Source organism: Pseudophryne corroboree, chromosome 6 (genome assembly GCF_028390025.1).
Source record: "Pseudophryne corroboree isolate aPseCor3 chromosome 6, aPseCor3.hap2, whole genome shotgun sequence".
In the NCBI taxonomy this organism is placed as follows: domain Eukaryota; kingdom Metazoa; phylum Chordata; class Amphibia; order Anura; family Myobatrachidae; genus Pseudophryne; species Pseudophryne corroboree.
The window spans coordinates 374,814,135-374,830,839 of record NC_086449.1 but is presented as its reverse complement, the minus strand read 5'-3'; the positions used below and the strand labels follow the sequence as shown (position 1 = coordinate 374,830,839).

General features: G+C 46.3%; 1 protein-coding gene across 6 annotated transcripts in view; it reads right to left on the bottom strand.

The window, feature by feature from the left end:
* NRF1 (nuclear respiratory factor 1) overlaps positions 1 to 16,705 on the bottom strand; it is a 242,709-nt gene that overhangs the window by 101,359 nt on the left and 124,645 nt on the right. For all 6 annotated transcript variants that reach the window (XM_063926730.1, XM_063926729.1, XM_063926733.1 and 3 more), the window contains one exon: positions 1,131 to 1,289. In XM_063926730.1, the coding sequence (XP_063782800.1) occupies positions 1,131 to 1,289 (159 nt within the window). The remainder of the gene's footprint in view (positions 1 to 1,130; positions 1,290 to 16,705) is intronic.

The following is a 16,705-nucleotide window of genomic DNA, read 5'->3' as shown; positions in this document are numbered from 1 at the left end:
GCTGTGTGTGTAAAGTGTATATGAAACATAAATGCATTCCGTGCTTAGACTTGGGTCCCATCTCATTAGGGTATGCAGTTATTCCAAAATACGGAATAACCAGATATCCAAAATACTTCTGGTCCCAAGCATTTTGGATAAGGAATACTCAACCTGTAATTGTGAATCTTGGTAAATGCAGGCAGAAGATGACAGCAAATGGCTGTTACTGACCTGGGTTTCCATGATCTGTGATACACTGTACTATCAGCTCTCAGTTACACTCGGTGGTGCAAGTAGAAAAAAATTCTTTGTGGTACTGTGTACGCGTGCCAAAAAATGGGTGTGGCCACATGTCACACGGGGCATGGCCAATGAAAATGGGGGGGTGATACACATATGGGGGGCCGGATACACATGACCCCAATAGTGCAGTGCCAGATACACATATGCTCCCAAAGTGCCACATACACATATGTCCCCACGGTGCCAGATATGCCCCCACAGTGCCAGGTACACACATGCCCCCCACAGTGCTGCTCACCGCTGCGGTGTATGTCAGGGTAGGAAAGCGCACCTCAGTGCTCAGTCTGGCGGCGGAGTGCCTCTCAAACCAGGCGCCGGGTAGTGAGCCAATGAAAGCTCTGATTGGCTCACGAACCATTGGCTGGTTTGAGATCCTACACGCCGCCACCACCAGACTAAGCACTGAGGGGGAAGGAGAGGCGCGCACTGCGCTCTACTCCCCTGACACACACACAGCAGCGGCTGCAAGTAAGGTGGACGGCCAGCAGTACTGTGTACCGGCTGTCAATTTCTTACCGGTACGAAGTACCGCCATACTTGCAGCACTGGTTAAACTGTAAGTGATCCAACTACTGGCCCAAGAAACCAAACATATGGCTCTCATCCAATTCATCAGCAACATGTGTGGTCAAATTATACACACATCCTGTCACACTGCAGTCAGCAATTAAGCTTCTTATTGGATGCTAGAGGTCCTAGAGTTTTATTTGGTAAATGAAACTTATATGAAAACATGAAATATTTTACACTTCAAAGCATACATTATCTATCCTACAAAATGCATTTATTTACAGATACTCATCTAGCTCCCAAGCAAAACACGGTGTATTCGGAACATAACTTACCCTCTGTTTCTGCTCTTCCGTGCGGACATCACTGCGAACATTAGCCCATGGTATGTCATCAGGCCACCAGATGGGTTTACAACTCTCCTTTCCCCAGCCTGGTTTACCTCGTCCTGTGGAGTACTTCAGCATCTCTGGGATGAACGCACGCAACTGAGCCTACAAGAGACATTGAGAGCGGTAGGTAAGACAGAATGCCTGACAAAGTATAACTGAATTCATATTTTCTCTTTTCACAGTTAGGAATGAACAAAGCACTGTGCCGCTATACTTTTCAGTTTTGATCTTCGCTCATACTATTGTATCATCTGTTATACAAGAATTCAAGACAATGCTCAGAAAGCTTGCATCTAAATAGCATCAGCTGGTCTCGTCTCTACCCTCTCCCAGCAAAGCTGATTCAAAGCTATTAGTTTCATTTACGGGTAGATACTGAGGACCTCTCGCATTTGTTTTTTTGTAATAATTCGGGCTACCTCAAAGCTTCCTTTATCTGTAAATTGAAATTTGGTCTCCTCAACAACTCTGCTATTGCAATGCTTTACTACTGCTCTGCTTATTGTTTCGAATGTAACATCTAAAATCACCAATAAAAAAGATTTAATAAAAACAACCACAACTGGCGGGCGTGGGGGCAACCGCCCGCCATCCTGCCTGTCCAAAGCTCTAGAGTCTGCATTGCCACAGCTGAGGGCACAAAGTCTGGCTGTACCTGGCTTATAGGAAGCACGCATCTACTGGATGCATCTAGTAATCATATATACAGTAGGAAAGTGCAGGAGTGGTGATTACAGATGCCGACAACAGCCCCACCTAGTAAAGCAGAACTAGTCTGTGTGATAGATATTCATCCCAAAATAAAAGCTTTCTCTGCTTTATTACAGAAATGTGTATAGAGTATGACTGTTTTACAGGGAAACAAAAGTACACAGCCCCTGACAATATTTTGCACATGTTCCTGATATGACAATTAATGACAAAAAAAAAATGCAACCATATGGCAATTTATTATTTACTAGCATCATTAAAATTCCCTGCTAGCACAATCCTACAATAAGCATACAATTCCCTGCTTTGGCTGGTGTAACCTTACTCTCCAGGGTAATCACTGCCTAAATGCAACTCTGTGGAAACATTTCACATCCAAAAGTGACAGGGAAACAGATTATCCTACGCTGCTAACTTCTTTTCACTCTCTAAATAAAAAGTCCAATCATATAGGCACTCACTAATGTTTAGCACAATGTTTAGCACAATGTTTAGCAATGTTTAGCAATTTAGCAATGTTTAGCAACTCACAGATATAGGTGTTGGAACAGGGGCGGTGGGGAGGCTGCAAGGGGGTGGCTTGCACCATCCCCCCCACGCAGGAAAAATATTGACAGGCGCCAGTCAATATACTGGGTCGTGGTGCGCAGTCCGGCCACCATCTGGGCTTGCCACGGGCAGTATCAGGATAGAGATAATCCCCTTTCTGGCTGCTCCACCTCCTCCCTCCCCACAGCCTGCATTAAGGGTCCTCCCCCACCCCCTCCCTTGTTCCTAATTGAATTGGCCCCTATGGGATTGGTGTGAAACACAAAGAATAATGATGAAAGGTAAGCTGAATAGACTAAAAATGCTTTGCATGTTTAAAAGTACTGCAGATGCTTTCAAGGTGTTTCATTTAATATGGGGCAGGCTGCTAAATGCATAAAAATAATGGAGATAGTATGCACAATATGCCACCTTCTCGTACAAGCCCACCAGTGTCATAATTTTGTTTGTCTGATGCTTCTTATGTCTGTCATATACGCATATAGCATGCTTCAAATCAGTGCTATTACATACACGTCATAATACTTACAAAAGCATACTGGTGATATATGTATCTCTGTATCTAGATATATATCTATATATCCAAGTGTACAAAAACTCATGACCAGTTGTTACTCATAAGATGTTAAGTAACATTCAAATTGGCACCCCCTCTGTCAAATGCATAAATAATGACTAGTCCTTTGTAGCCGAGAAGCACGGTTTTCTAGTAAATTACAACCTCTGGAGACCTGATCAGCTCAAGAAGCAGTCAGACTAAAACCTGTTCACCTGTAAGAATGTAATTGAGAGAAGGACAGATGATCTAGGTGTCAGTTTGCACGTAAATCTGCACTGCACTCAGAAACCCACAGGGACCTTATAACACAAGTCTTCCTTTGCAGCTCTTACATACAGATGTGTAACTAGCTAGTTTACAAAGATGACAATGTATAAACACAAGCATCCCTAGTGGCTGATCTTCACACAGATCTCTGTATCTCCAATAACCATTGGATGTAGAAAGACATCAAAGCATAGCTAGCCCTCCAGCTTGTGAAAGAGAAGATAAACACACGTAATATAGGATTGATAAATCTGACAAACCATTCTACTGAACATGAACAGTAGAGCAATTGTCAAAACCTATCAATCCGCAAATAGATTTGACTTTGCATGAAGAATAGAGAAGTTGTTACATTTGTGGCATCATCAGATTGCCAGATGGTACTAATTATTTCATTGTAGCTCTGTGAGGAAACCTGGAAAACATGTACTCAGGGTTCCCAGAAACACTGATATATGGCATTTCAATTTGGTGACTAAGCATTAGTAGTAGCATAGCGCCCATCGTTTATACAGCTGAACATTCACCATCTAGTGAACACCATTCACATTCCCTAAAACAAATTGGGACTTTATAATTTGCTTTGGAGCGAACCAGCCACACTGGTCTTTTGGATGTGGACATCTGTGCAATATACAATTGGGATACAGTATATGGCAGCGTGTAAATAATATCAGCAGTGGGAATAATTCTTTTATGACAATATGCATTGCATTTTTTATGCTTTTATTTTATGTGATTGAATAAAATGTTTATATAGTAATGATCGGTATCTAGCGCTCTCTTGTGATATTGCCTGTTTCACAATTACTTTGTATTTAAAAACATACAGAAATTCTGCAGGAATTTGCAAGAACCAGATTTGAGTTAATGGTGTAATCCAAAATTTAAGCCGTTTTCTCTACACAGAAAATGTCCTGATTGTTATGGAGCCACTTGGATGGTAAAAGGGAGAGAATGATTGCTTACATCCACTAGAAAACAAGAATACATTAAATGGTTTAAAAGTAAAACCAATCTAAAATATAAATGTTAAATATGTCCAATAGTAACAGACTACACATTTCTCCAAAATATGGAGCTATACAGGCGCCGGTAAGGAACAGTAATAAACTTAAACTATTAATATGATCAAAAATTTGAATTTCCAATGACATTTCAAAGAGTTCAACTATTTCATGGACTCATGCTGCCAAAACATTCCTAACATTAAGCACCTTCCACTGTGACTCTGTCGTATACAGAACAAGGGCTTGAGGTCTGCCATATACTAAAAAAAAAAAAAAAACTCAACCCCAACTGACCTTTCTCCTTCATGGACAGTAGGAAAATAATCTAAGAAGTGAAACAGCCCACCCCCCCCCCCCCCTAATCCCTCAGTTATGAAGTAGCCGAGAGGAGACGGGAAGAAGAGAACAGAAACTAGACGAGGGAAGAGAGCATATAACAATTAAACACAATAGAACAACAAGGAGGGCAAGAGGACAGTGACTGCTCTACAGAGTTGAGACGTGGTAGCCCCCCTTCTAGCGGCCCACGAAGACTCAACTGAGCGTGTAGAGTGGGCAGCAATGGATAATGGAGGTCGTCTAGATTGGTGTAGATAGGCCCGAACAACATTCATCCGAATCCAGCAGGCCAAGGTCTGCTTAGTAGCAGGCCACCCTTGATGCGGGAGATCATAAAGCACGAATAAGGCATCAGTCTTTCGTAAAGGTGCTGTTCGTTCCACGTAGATTTTCAATGTTCTCACTACATCCAAAGAAGAAGGTGTCCCAGAATCTTCCTGCAAGGACGGTACCACAATAGGCTGATTGATATGAAAAGCACACATGACCTTGGGAAGAAAAAAAGCAGCATGTGTTCTCAACTCTGCCCCATCAGGATGAAAAATCAAGTAGGGAGGCTTACAAGACAAGGCACTTAATCCAGATACTCTCTGGGCTGAAGCTATGCTCAGTAGAAAAACAGTCTTCCAAGTAAGATATTTAATGTCTGCTTCTTCCAAGGGTTCAAAACAGGGCGACTGTAGATAATCCAACACCAGATTTAAATCCCAAGGATCTGTAGGAGGAACAAAGAGGGGGTTGTACCCATAGGACCCCTTGTAGGAAAGTTCGCACATTTGGTAGGAGCGCAAGGCGTCTCAGGAAAAAAAATAGATAAGGCAGATACCTAAACTTTCAGGGATCCCAGACGAATTCCGGAATCTAAACCTGCCTGAAGAAAGAGCAAGAACCGTGAGAGACAAAAAGAATCTGATTGAAACCCTTTTCGGTCACACCAAGAGATATACGACCGCCAGATGCGATGGTAATGGACTGCAGTAACAGGTTTTCGTTCCCGCAACATCGTGGGAATCACACCTTCCGGAATCCCTTTGCATTTTAGGATGTCTGCCTCAAGAGCCATCTTGTTAAACGTAGCCATGGTAAATCTGGATGCACGAAGGGCCCTTGTTGGAGTAGATCCGGACGCAGAGGGAGAGGCCAAGGATTGTCCGCTAGCAGAAAACGTAGGTATGAAAACCAAGCTCTCCGAGGCCAATCTGGTGCCACCAAAATCACTGTGATTGACTCCCGTTTGATTCTCTTGAGAATACTAATCAATAGAGAGAATGGAGGAAACACGTATACTAGGTCGTACGGTCAAGGCATAGCCAGAGCGTCTACTGCTTCCGCTTGAGGATCCCGTGTTCTGGAGATGTATCGAGGAAGCTGATGACTGAAGCGGGACGCTTCTACACTCCTGCAGAACATTGCACTCAAAAAAAACTGCTGGTAATTCCATCTTCTACACTCCTGCAGAACATTGCACTCAAATAACTGCTGGTGAATATATACTTGTCTAGGTTTATTGTAAATGAGTGCTGCAGATTATCACTACTGATTGCATTGAAATAGTAAATAGCAAATTGGGTGTTAAGAATTATAGCATTGCTATAGGCATAAGGCATCTGCTTTTATAGTAGATTGCTTATGCACATGATGGGTTGCTATTGATAAATTGGAATGTTATCTCCTGAGTATAGGCATGAGGGCATGACTGTGATAAATCTCAGTTGGTTGGTTTGTTTGGTTGTTTTCTTAAAACTGTTTTATTACTAGTCATTGCTGGGGGAGGGGTCATTGGAGTTTGGGTGTAATCAGTGTATTCACATGCTTGGTCCATTACTTAAAGAGCATCAGGATGGCTTAGGCCGTAGGCTTGTGGACCATTACTTCAAAGGACAACTACAAGTTTAAAAATAATTTCGACGTTACACCGACGTTAAACCGAAGGAAAACAGAAGGACAACAATCTAAACACAATCTGGACCACTAAAGGACAACTTTCAAACAAATGTGAGTCCAGTTCCTCCACACCTCAAACTACTCCAGCCTGAGTAACCGATACTTATAACTTAAATCTGTGTTAGGAACGCTGCTAGACCTTTCCACTTCATCTGCAACTACTCAAATTTATGTCTATAGCTTACCAAAACCATCTGAATTCTCACCTGTACCAATGCTATCTGTCTTTTTACACTATGAAAAGACATCCCTAATCTGCTCACTACAGCTCTCTCTTATGCAAACTCATGTATGTTTTTTGATGTAATGATTGGCTTGTAATTGGCATTGCATGTGTGGGGAAGTTGCACAGTGAAACATAGTTTATTATTGCATGCTCTCTGGTGTTTACCTCCTTTGATCATTTGCTCATTGTGGTCAGGTGTACTATATCTTTACATTTAGGGAGGTGTATTCATGGTGTAAAGGACACAGTGTGATTACTGATTAGTAAAATATATATATATATATATATATCTCAAACACTGAGCAACATCCCCAAACAGGTAATTTCAACTTTAAACTTGTCATTTATTATGTACAGTCTGGACATGGCTACTAATAACAAATGCACAGACAAAAATCTTAAAGCTGTGTGTGCAAATGCTAGGAGCTTGGGAGACAAAGTTCCAGAGCTAATTGCGATAATGACAAGGGATAACCTGGATTTTGTGGCAATTACAGAGTCATGGTGCAATGAAAATCATGACTGGGACATAGCTATACCAGGATACAATTTATTTAGGAAGGATAGAATAGGAAGAATAGGAGGAGGGGTAGCAATGTATGTGGAAAAAAAGCATAAATGCTACTTTAATACAAAATATTGAAGACAAAACTGAGGCCCTTTGGGTCACCATAGAAACCGGGGATAAGGATGTTATTCGCATTGGGGTGATCTATAGACCACCAGGCCAGGGGCAGGATTTGGACAGGATCCTATTGTTGGACATCACTAAAATAAGAATTTACTCACCGGTAATTCTATTTCTCGTAGTCCGTAGTGGATGCTGGGGACTCCGTCAGGACCATGGGGAATAGCGGCTCCGCAGGAGACAGGGCACAAAATTTAAAAGTTTGACCACTAGGTGGTGTGTACTGGCTCCTCCCCCTATGACCCTCCTCCAAGCCTCAGTTAGGATACTGTGCCCGGACGAGCGTACACAATAAGGAAGGATTTTGAATCCCGGGTAAGACTCATACCAGCCACACCAATCACACCGTACAACCTGTGATCTGAACCCAGTTAACAGTATGATAACGTAGGAGCCTCTGAAAAGATGGCTCACAACAATAAACAACTCGATTTTTTTGTAACAATAACTATGTACAAGTATTGCAGACAATCCGCACTTGGGATGGGCGCCCAGCATCCACTACGGACTACGAGAAATAGAATTACCGGTGAGTAAATTCTTATTTTCTCGGACGTCCTAGTGGATGCTGGGGACTCCGTCAGGACCATGGGGATTATACCAAAGCTCCCAAACGGGCGGGAGAGTGCGGATGACTCTGCAGCACCGAATGAGAGAACTCCAGGTCCTCCTTAGCCAGGGTATCAAATTTGTAGAATTTTACAAACGTGTTCTCCCCTGACCACGTAGCTGCTCGGCAGAGTTGTAATGCCGAGACCCCTCGGGCAGCCGCCCAAGATGAGCCCACCTTCCTTGTGGAGTGGGCATTGACAGATTTAGGCTGTGGCAGGCCTGCCACAGAATGTGCCAGTTGAATTGTGCTACAAATCCAACGAGCAATCGTCTGCTTAGAAGCAGGAGCACCCAGCTTGTTGGGTGCATACAGTATAAACAGCGAGTCAGATTTTCTGACTCCAGCCGTCCTTGAAATATATATTTTCAATGCTCTGACAACGTCCAGCAACTTGGAATCCTCCAAATCGCTAGTAGCCGCAGGCACCACAATAGGCTGGTTCAGGTGAAACGCTGATACCACCTTAGGCAGAAAATGAGGACGCGTCCTCAATTCTGCCCTGTCCGAATGGAAAATCAGATATGGGCTTTTATACGATAAAGCCGCCAATTCCGACACTCTCCTGGCTGAAGCCAGGGCCAGTAGCATGGTTACTTTCCATGTAAGATATTTCAAATCTACCGATTTGAGTGGCTCAAACCAATGGGATTTGAGAAAATCCAAAACTACATTGAGATCCCACGGTGCCACTGGGGGCACAACCGGGGGCTGTATATGTAGTACTCCTTTTACAAAAGTCTGGACTTCAGGAACTGAAGCCAATTCTTTCTGGAAGAAAATCGACAGGGCCGAAATTTGAACCTTAATGGACCCTAATTTGAGGCCCATAGATAATCCTGTTTGCAGGAAATGTAGGAATCGACCCAGTTGAAATTCCTCTGTCGGGGCCTTCCTGGCCTCACACCATGCAACATATTTTCTCCAAATGCGGTGATAATGTTGTGCAGTCACCTCCTTCCTGGCTTTGACCAGGTTAGGGATGACCTCTTCCGGAATGCCTTTTTCCCTTAGGATCCGGCGTTCATCCGCCATGCCGTCAAACGCAGCCGCGGTAAGTCTTGGAATAGACACGGTCCCTGCTGAAGCAGATCCCTTCTTAGAGGTAGAGGCCACGGATCTTCCGTGAGCATCTCCTGAAGTTCCGGGTACCAAGTCCTTCTTGGCCAGTCCGGAGCCACTAGTATCGTTCTTACTCCCCTTTGCCGTATAATTCACAGTACCTTGGGTATGAGAGGCAGAGGAGGAAACACATACACTGACTGGTACATCCATGGTGTTACCAGAGCGTCCACAGCTATTGCCTGAGGGTCTCTTGACCTGGCGCAATACCTGTCCAGTTTTTTGTTGAGGCGGGACGCCATCATGTCCACCATTGGTCTTTCCCAATGGACTACAATCATGTGGAAGACTTCTGGATGAAGTCCCCACTCTCCCGGGTGAAGATCGTGTCTGCTGAGGAAGTCTGCTTCCCAGTTGTCCACTCCCGGGATGAACACTGCTGACAGTGCTATCACATGATTTTCCGCCCAGCGAAGAATCCTTGCAGCCTCTGCCATTGCCCTCCTGCTTCTTGTGCCGCCCTGTCTGTTTACGTGGGCGACTGCCGTGATGTTGTCCGACTGGATCAACACCGGCTGACCCTGAAGCAGAGGGTTTGCCAGGCTTAGAGCATTGTAGATTGCTCTTAGTTCCAGTATATTTATGTGAAGAGACGTTTCCAGGCTTGACCACACGCCCTGGAAGTTTCTTCCTTGTGTGACCGCTCCCCAGCCTCTCAGGCTGGCATCCGTGGTCACTAGGACCCAGTTCTGTATGCCGAATCTGCGGCCCTCTAACAGATGAGCACTCTGCAACCACCATAGCAGAGAGACCCTTGTCCTTGTCGACAATTTTATCCGCTGATGCATCTGCAAATGCGATCCGGACCATTTGTCTAGCAGATCCCACTGAAAAATTCGTGCATGGAATCTGCCGAATGGAATCGCTTCGTAAGAAGCCACCATTTTTCCCAGGACTCTTGTGCATTGATGCACAGACACTGTCCCTGGTTTTAGGAGGTTCCTGACGAGTTCGGATAACTCCCTGGCTTTCTCCTCCGGAAGAAATACCTTTTTCTGAACAGTGTCCAGAATCATCCCTAGGAACAGCAGACGTGTCGTCGGGATCAGTTGGGATTTTGGAAAATTCAGAATCCACCCGTGCTGTTGGAGCACTACTTGAGTTAGTGCTACTCCGACCTCCAGCTGTTCTCTGGATCTTGCCCTTATCAGGAGATCGTCCAAGTAAGGGATAATTAATACGCCTTCTCTTCGAAGAAGGATCATCATTTCGGCCATTACCTTGGTAAAGACCCTGGGTGCCGTGGACAATCCAAACGGCAGCGTCTGAAACTGATGATGACAGTTTTGTACCACGAACCTGAGGTACCCTTGGTGTGAAGGGCAAATTGGGACATGAAGGTAAGCATCCTTGATGTCCAAGGACACCATAAAATCCCCTTCTTCCAGATTCGCTATCACTGCTCTGAGTGACTCCATCTTGAACTTGAATTTTTGTATGTACAGGTTCAGAGATTTCAGATTTAGAATAGGTCTTACCGAGCCGTCCGGCTTCGGTACCACAAATAGCGTGGAGTAATACCCCTTTCCCTGTTGTAGAAGGGGTACCTTGATTATCACCTGCTGAGAATACAGCTTGTGAATGGCTTCCAATACCGTCGCCCTGTCTGAGGGAGACGTTGGCAAAGCAGATTTTAGGAACCGGCGAGGGGGAGACTTCTCGAATTCCAACCTGTAACCCTGAGATACTACCTGCAGGATCCAGGGGTCCACCTGCGAGTGAGCCCACTGTGCGCTGAAATTCTTGAGGCGACCCCCCACCGCCCCCGAGTCCGCTTGTAAGGTCCCAGCGTCATGCTGAGGCCTTTGCAGAAGCCGGGGAGGACTTCTGCTCCTGGGAAGGGGCTGCTTGCTGCAGTCTCTTACCCTTTCCTTTGCCTCGGGGCAAATATGAATGTCCTTTTGCTCGCTTGTTCTTATAGGAACGAAAGGACTGCGGCTGAAAAGACTGCGTCTTTTTCTGCTGGGAGGGGACTTGAGGTAAAAAGGTGGACTTCCCGGCTGTTGCCGTGGCTACCAAATCCGATAGACCGACCCCAAATAATTCCTCCCCTTTATACGGCAATACTTCCATATGCCGTTTGGAATCCGCATCGCCTGACCACGGTCGTGTCCATAGACTTCTTCTGGCAGATATGGACATCGCACTTACTCTTGATGCCAGAGTGCAGATATCCCTCTGTGCATCTCGCATATAAAGGAATGCATCCTTTAATTGCTCTATAGTCAATAAAATACTGTCCCTATCCAGGGTATCAATATTTTCAGTCAGGGAATCCGACCAAGCCACCCCAGCACTGCACATCCAGGCTGAGGCGATTGCTGGTCGCAGTATAACACCAGTATGTGTGTATATACTTTTTAGAGTATTTTCCAGCCTCCTATCAGCTGGATCCTTGAGGGCGGCCGTATCAGGAGACGGTAACGCCACTTGTTTGGATAAACGTGTGAGCGCCTTGTCCACCCTAGGGGGTGTTTCCCAGCGCGCCCTAACCTCTGGCGGGAAAGGGTATAACGCCAATAACTTCTTTGAAATTAGCAGTTTTTTATCAGGGGTAACCCACGCTTCATCACACACGTCATTCAATTCCTCTGATTCAGGAAAAACTACAGGTAGTTTTTTCAGACCCCACATAATACCCCTTTTTGTGGTACTTGCAGTATCAGAGATATGCAAAGCCTCCTTCATTGCCGTGATCATATAACGTGTGGCCCTACTGGAAAATACGTTCGTTTCTTCACCGTCGACACTAGATTCGGTGTCTGGGTCTGTGTCGACCGACTGAGGCAAAGGGCGTTTTACAGCCCCTGACGGTGTTTGAGACGCCTGTACAGGTACTAACTGGTTTGCCGGTCGTCTCATGTCGTCAACCGACTTTTGCAGCGTGCTGACATTATCACGTAATTCCATAAACAAAGCCATCCATTCCGGTGTCGACTCCCTAGGGGGTGACATCACCATTACCGGCAATTGCTCCGCCTCCACACCAACATCGTCCTCATACATGTCATCACACGTACCGACACAGCAGACACACAGGGAATGCTCTGATAGAAGACAGGACCCCACTAGCCCTTTGGGGAGACAGAGGGAGAGTTTGCCAGCACACACCAAAGCGCTATAATTATATAGGAACAACCTTATATAAGTGTTGTTTCCTTATAGCTGCTTAAATATATATAATATCGCCAAAAAATGCCCCCCCTCTCTGTTTTTTACCCTGTTTCTGTAGTGCAGTGCAGGGGAGAGCCTGGGAGCCTTCCTAGCAGCGGAGCTGTGTAGGAAAATAGCGCTGTGTGCTGAGGAGATAGGCCCCGCCCCCTATTCCGGCGGGCTCTTCTCCCGGTTTTTCTGAGACCTGGCAGGGGTGAAATACATCCATATAGCCTCATGGACTATATGTGATGTATTCTATTTAGCCAGAAAGGTATTAACATTGCTGCCCAGGGCGCCCCCCCCAGCGCCCTGCACCCTCAGTGACCGCCGGTGTGAAGTGTGCCTGAGCGCAATGGCGCACAGGAGCTGCAGTGCTGTGCGCTACCTCATGAAGACTGAAAAGCCTTCAGCCGCCGGTTTCTGGACCTCTTCTTACTTCGGCATCTGCAAGGGGGTCGGCGGCGCGGCTCCGGAGACCCATCCAGGCTGTACCTGTGATCGTCCCTCTGGAGCTAGTGTCCAGTAGCCTAAGAAGCAAATCCATCCTGCACCCAGGTGAGTTCACTTCTTCTCCCCTAGGTCCCTCGTTGCAGTGAGCCTGTTGCCAGCAGGACTCACTGAAAATAATAAAACTATCAAAACTTTTACTCTAAGCAGCTCTTTATGAGAGCCACCTAGATTTGCACCCTGCTCGGACGGGCACAAAAACCTAACTGAGGCTTGGAGGAGGGTCATAGGGGGAGGAGCCAGTACACACCACCTAGTGGTCAAACTTTTAAATTTTGTGCCCTGTCTCCTGCGGAGCCGCTATTCCCCATGGTCCTGACGGAGTCCCCAGCATCCACTAGGACGTCAGAGAAAATGGCTTTAAAGGGAAAAGTCATAATCATGGGAGACTTTTATTTACCTGATGTAAATTGGGAGGGGTCTTTTGCAAGTTCAGCTACAAGTGGCAAATTTCTACATTCCTTACAGGGAGCATCTCTCAAGCAATTGGTGACGGAGCCCACTCGCAAAGATTCAATATTAGATTTATTTCTTACAAATGGTGATAGGATATCTGACATATATGTGGGTGAGCACCTGGGATCCAGTGATCATCAAGCAGTATGGTTTAGTATAAAGACAGGATCCAACTCCAGTCACACAAAAAATAAGATTTTACTCACCGGTAAATCTATTTCTCGTAGTCCGTAGTGGATGCTGGGAACTCCGTAAGGACCATGGGAAATAGACGGGCTCCGCAGGAGACTGGGCACTCTAAGAAAGAATTAGATCTACTGGTGTGCACTGGCTCCTCCCTCTATGCCCCTCCTCCAGACCTCAGTTAGGGAAACTGTGCCCGGAAGAGCTGACACAATAAGGAAAGGATTTGGAATCCCGGGTAAGACTCATACCAGCCACACAAATCACACCGTACAACTCGTGATACTATACCCAGTTAACAGTATGAACAACAACTGAGCCTCACGAACAGATGGCTCATAACAATAACCCTTTAGTTAGGCAATAACTATATACAAGTATTGCAGACAATCCGCACTTGGGATGGGCGCCCAGCATCCACTACGAACTACGAGAAATAGATTTACCGGTGAGTAAAATCTTATTTTCTCTGACGTCCTAGCGGATGCTGGGAACTCCGTAAGGACCATGGGGATTATACCAAAGCTCCCAAACGGGCGGCAGAGTGCGGATGACTCTGCAGCACCGAATGAGAGAACTCAAGGTCCTCCTCAGCCAGGGTATCAAACTTGTAGAATTTTGCAAACGTGTTTGATCCCGACGAGGTAGCAGCTCGGCAAAGTTGTAAAGCCGAGACCCCTCGGGCAGCCGCCCAAGAAGAGCCCACCTTCCTCGTGGAATGGGCTTTGACTGATTTAGGATGCGGCAGTCCAGCCGCAGAATGTGCAAGTTGAATAGTGGAGCAGATCCAGCAAGCAATAAGCCAGCAATAGTCTGCTTAGAAGCAGGAGCACCCAGCTTGTTGGGTGCATGCAGGATAAACAGCGAGTCAGTTTTTCTGACTCTAGCCGTCCTGGAAACATAGATTTTCAGGGCCCGGACTACGTCCAGCAACTTGGAAGCCTCCAAGTCCCGAGTAGCCGCAGGCACCACAATAGGGTGGTTCAAATGAAACGCTGATACCACCTTAGGGAGGAATTGGGGACGCGTCCTCAATTCTGCTCTGTCCATATGGAAGATCAGATAGGGGCTTTTACAGGACAAAGCCGCCAATTCTGACACCCGCCTAGCCGAAGCCAAGGCCAAAAGCATGACCACTTTCCACGTGAGATATTTTAAATCCACGGTCTGAAGTGGCTCAAACCAATGTGATTTTAGGAAATCCAACACAACGTTGAGATCCCAAGGTGCCACTGGGGGCACAAAAGGGGGCTGAATATGCAGCACTTCCTTAACAAACGTCTGAACTTCAGGCAGCGAAGCCAGTTCTTTTTGAAAGAAAATAGACAGGGCTGAAATCTGGACTTTAATGGATCCCAATTTTAGGCCCATAGTCACTCCTGACTGTAGGAAGTGCAGAAATCGACCCAGCTGAAATTCTTCTGTGGGGGCCTTCATAGCCTCACACCAAGCAACATATTTTCGCCATATGCGGTGATAATGCTTTGCTGTCACATCTTTCCTAGCTTTTATCAGCGTAGGAATGACTTCAACAGGAATGCCCTTTTCCATCAGGATCCGGCGTTCAACCGCCATGCCGTCAAACGCAGCCGCGGTAAGTCTTGGAACAAACAGGGCCCCTGCTGTAGCAGGTCCTGTCTGAGAGGCAGAGGCCAAGGGTCCTCTGAGATCATTTCTTGCAGTTCCGGGTACCAAGTCCTTCTTGGCCAATCCGGAACGATGAGTATAGTTCTTACTCCTCTCTTTCTTATTATCCTCAGCACCTTTGGTATGAGAGGAAGAGGAGGGAACACATAAACCGACTGGTACACCCACGGTGTCACTAGAGCGTCCACAGCTATCGCCTGAGGGTCCCTTGACCTGGCGCAATATCTTTTTAGCTTTTTGTTGAGGCGGGACGCCATCATGTCCACCTGTGGCCTTCCCCAACGGTTTACAATCAGTTGGAAGACTTCTGGATGAAGTCCCCACTCTCCCGGGTGGAGGTCGTGCCTGCTGAGGAAGTCTGCTTCCCAGTTGTCCACTCCCGGAATGAACACTGCTGACAGTGCTATTACGTGATTTTCCGCCCATCGGAGAATCCTTGTGGCTTCTGCCATCGCCATCCTGCTTCTTGTGCCGCCCTGTCGGTTTACATGGGAGACCACCGTGATGTTGTCGGACTGTATCAGCACCGGCTGGTTTTGAAGCAGGGATCTTGCCTGACTTAGGGCATTGTAAATGGCCCTTAGTTCCAGAATATTTATGTGTAGGGAAGCCTCCAGACTCGACCATTGTACTTGTAAGTTTCTTCCCTGAGTGACTGCCCCCCAACCTCGGAGGCTTGCATCCGTGGTCACCAGGACCCAGTCCTGTATGCCAAATCTGCGGCCCTCGAGTAGATGAGCACTCTGTAGCCACCACAGCAGAGACACCCTGGCCCTCGGGGACAGGGTGATCAGCCGATGCATCTGAAGATGCGATCCGGACCACTTGTCTAACAGATCCCACTGAAAGATCTTTGCATGGAACCTGCCGAATGGAATTGCTTCGTAAGAAGCTACCATCTTTCCCAGGACTCGCGTGCAGTGATGCACCGACACCTGTTTTTGTTTCAGGAGGTCTCTGACCAGAGATGACAACTCCTTGGCCTTCTCCTCCGGGAGAAACACCTTCTTCTGTTCTATGTCCAGAATCATACCCAGGAACAGCAGACGCGTCGTAGGAACCAGCTGCGACTTTGGAATATTCAGAATCAAGCCGTGCTGTTGTAGCACTTCCTGAGATAGTGCTACTCCGACCAACAACTGCTCCCTGGACCTCGCCTTTATAAGGAAATCGTCCAAGTATGGGATAATTATAACTCCCTTCTTTCGGAGTATCATCATTTCGGCCATTACCTTGGTACCCTCGGTGCCGTGGACAGACCAAACGGCAACGTCTGGAATTGGTAATGGCAGTCTTGTACCACAAAACGGAGGTACACCTGGTGAGGTGGATATATGGGGACATGCAGGTACGCATCCTTGATGTCCAGTGATACCATGTAATCCCCTTCTTCCAGGCTTGCAATAACCGCCCTGAGCGATTCCATTTTGAACTTGAACCTTCTTATATAAGTGTTCAAGGATTTTAAATTTAGAATGGGTCTCACCGAACCGTCTGGTTTCGGTACCACAAACATTGTGGAATAGTAACCCCGTCCCTGTTGA